Source organism: Dinoponera quadriceps, unplaced genomic scaffold, assembly GCF_001313825.1.
Source record: "Dinoponera quadriceps isolate SergipeBrazil2010 unplaced genomic scaffold, ASM131382v1 scaffold573, whole genome shotgun sequence".
NCBI classification, from domain to species: Eukaryota; Metazoa; Arthropoda; class Insecta; order Hymenoptera; family Formicidae; genus Dinoponera; species Dinoponera quadriceps.
In genome coordinates, this window is record NW_014554663.1 from 429 (window position 1) to 2,095 (window position 1,667).

Below are 1,667 nucleotides of genomic sequence, written 5' to 3' on the forward strand. Positions count from 1 at the left end.
CTCTCTCTCTCTCTCTCTCTCTCTCTCTCTCTTTCTCTCTCTCTCTTTTCCTTGCGAAGGAACAAAAAGAAAAGAGAATGAGAGAAGAAGAAGAAAAACAAAAGAATATATGTTTAATTTTTTTTTTAATTGTATGTGCAGAAACGCGACATCGGGTGGTACTTTGTAATGTCCCCACGGGAGAGTCGCGCCGCTCGCGGAATCGGGTATTACGTAACGCTTGTCGTCGTGCGGACTTAGAGCAAATTTTCTCTCCGACACGGTGTACACTTCGTGCAATCTGGATCTTATGCACGATTGACCGTGCATTCCGTCGCGTCGCGCAAACATTGCGCGTAATCGTCGAAGGTGATTTGTCGTGCGACGATGTGTCTGTGCACCTCTTTTATTATCTTGTTGTCCTCGCGACCGTCCACCCGATAGGCGTACATCTTCGCTCGCAATCCGACGAATTCGCTCATGATCGCGCCGCAATTTTCGTCCTTCATAAGACCGGGCACGCGCTTGTTCGCGCGCGGCATATCGTACGCATTGACCGACGGATAGTTGCTCGTGTCGAATCGCGCTAGATTGCGCCGCATACACTCATACGGATCCGTCTTCGTGTTTGTGACGATGTGATAAATTAGACTGTCGGTGTCAGTGTACAATAGACGACAGTACTCGTTATTATTAGTATTATTATTGTCGATGTGGCGATACAGCGGCAGCATGTAATCGTAGTGAAATTCGTACATTCGCGTCTTCGAGATCTCGAGTATGCACATGCCCGCGTATATCGGTTTCGCNGCAATCCGACGAATTCGCTCATGATCGCGCCGCAATTTTCGTCCTTCATAAGACCGGGCACGCGCTTGTTCGCGCGCGGCATATCGTACGCATTGACCGACGGATAGTTGCTCGTGTCGAATCGCGCTAGATTGCGCCGCATACACTCATACGGATCCGTCTTCGTGTTTGTGACGATGTGATAAATTAGACTGTCGGTGTCAGTGTACAATAGACGACAGTACTCGTTATTATTAGTATTATTATTGTCGATGTGGCGATACAGCGGCAGCATGTAATCGTAGTGAAATTCGTACATTCGCGTCTTCGAGATCTCGAGTATGCACATGCCCGCGTATATCGGTTTCGCAAATTGTACGCGCAGTCGGCGCAACTCCACGGCCATTAGATCCTCGGAAAAGATGTTCCGGCTGTGGAAATTCGGTTTTGCGATCAGCGCCTCCGCGCCGTAACGTCCGTCCCAGCGCGTCACGAGACGCACGTCCAGGTGTACGCGCACGTTTTCCATAGTTTTGCCGAACACCGCGTTGTTCATGAGCTTGTAGAGATTATTTTCGAACGCGCATTTTGGAAGCGCCGATGCGAAAGCCCGTGTTGAGTTCGACGTAGCCGCGGAGCCACGGTGATTGCGCGAATCGCAAGACGCGGTGAATTCGCGTCAGGGAGAGTCCGTGTGCCATACATTGCTGCAGACATCGATAGTGAATGACGTAGCGCGATTTATCGCGCAGTGTGGCCAGTAATTTTTTGTTGCTGCCGCGGCTACGCTTACCGGGCGGGCATTCGCGCGTTGGGCAAAACGGCAGATCCGCATACGCATTGTGCAGTTCGCGCGGATACGCGATATCGACCTCCAAGATATAACCGATCGGCGAATT

General features: G+C 50.7%; 1 protein-coding gene across 1 annotated transcript; it reads right to left on the reverse strand.

Moving 5' to 3' along the window:
• Window positions 1–287: 287 nt before the first annotated feature.
• On the reverse strand, window positions 288–1,335 carry LOC106740592. Its single transcript, XM_014611782.1, has 2 exons — window positions 1,103–1,335; window positions 288–752 (listed from the first exon to the last, which is right to left on the reverse strand). The coding sequence occupies exons 1-2, from the start codon at window positions 1,322–1,324 to the stop codon at window positions 288–290; spliced, it is 687 nt and encodes a 228-aa protein (XP_014467268.1). The 5' UTR covers window positions 1,325–1,335.
• Window positions 1,336–1,667: the final 332 nt, after the last annotated feature.

What these genes read in the sequence shown, in the direction of transcription:
- LOC106740592 (XM_014611782.1), bottom strand. Translation starts at nt 1,324, where the DNA reads ATGAACAACGCGGTGTTCGGCAAAACTATGGAAAACGTGCGCGTACAC. An exon ending in CGGGCATGTGCATACTCGAG is followed by an intron (nt 753 to 1,102) that starts ATCTCGAAGACG and finishes TGCATACTCGAG; the next exon opens with ATCTCGAAGACGCGAATGTA.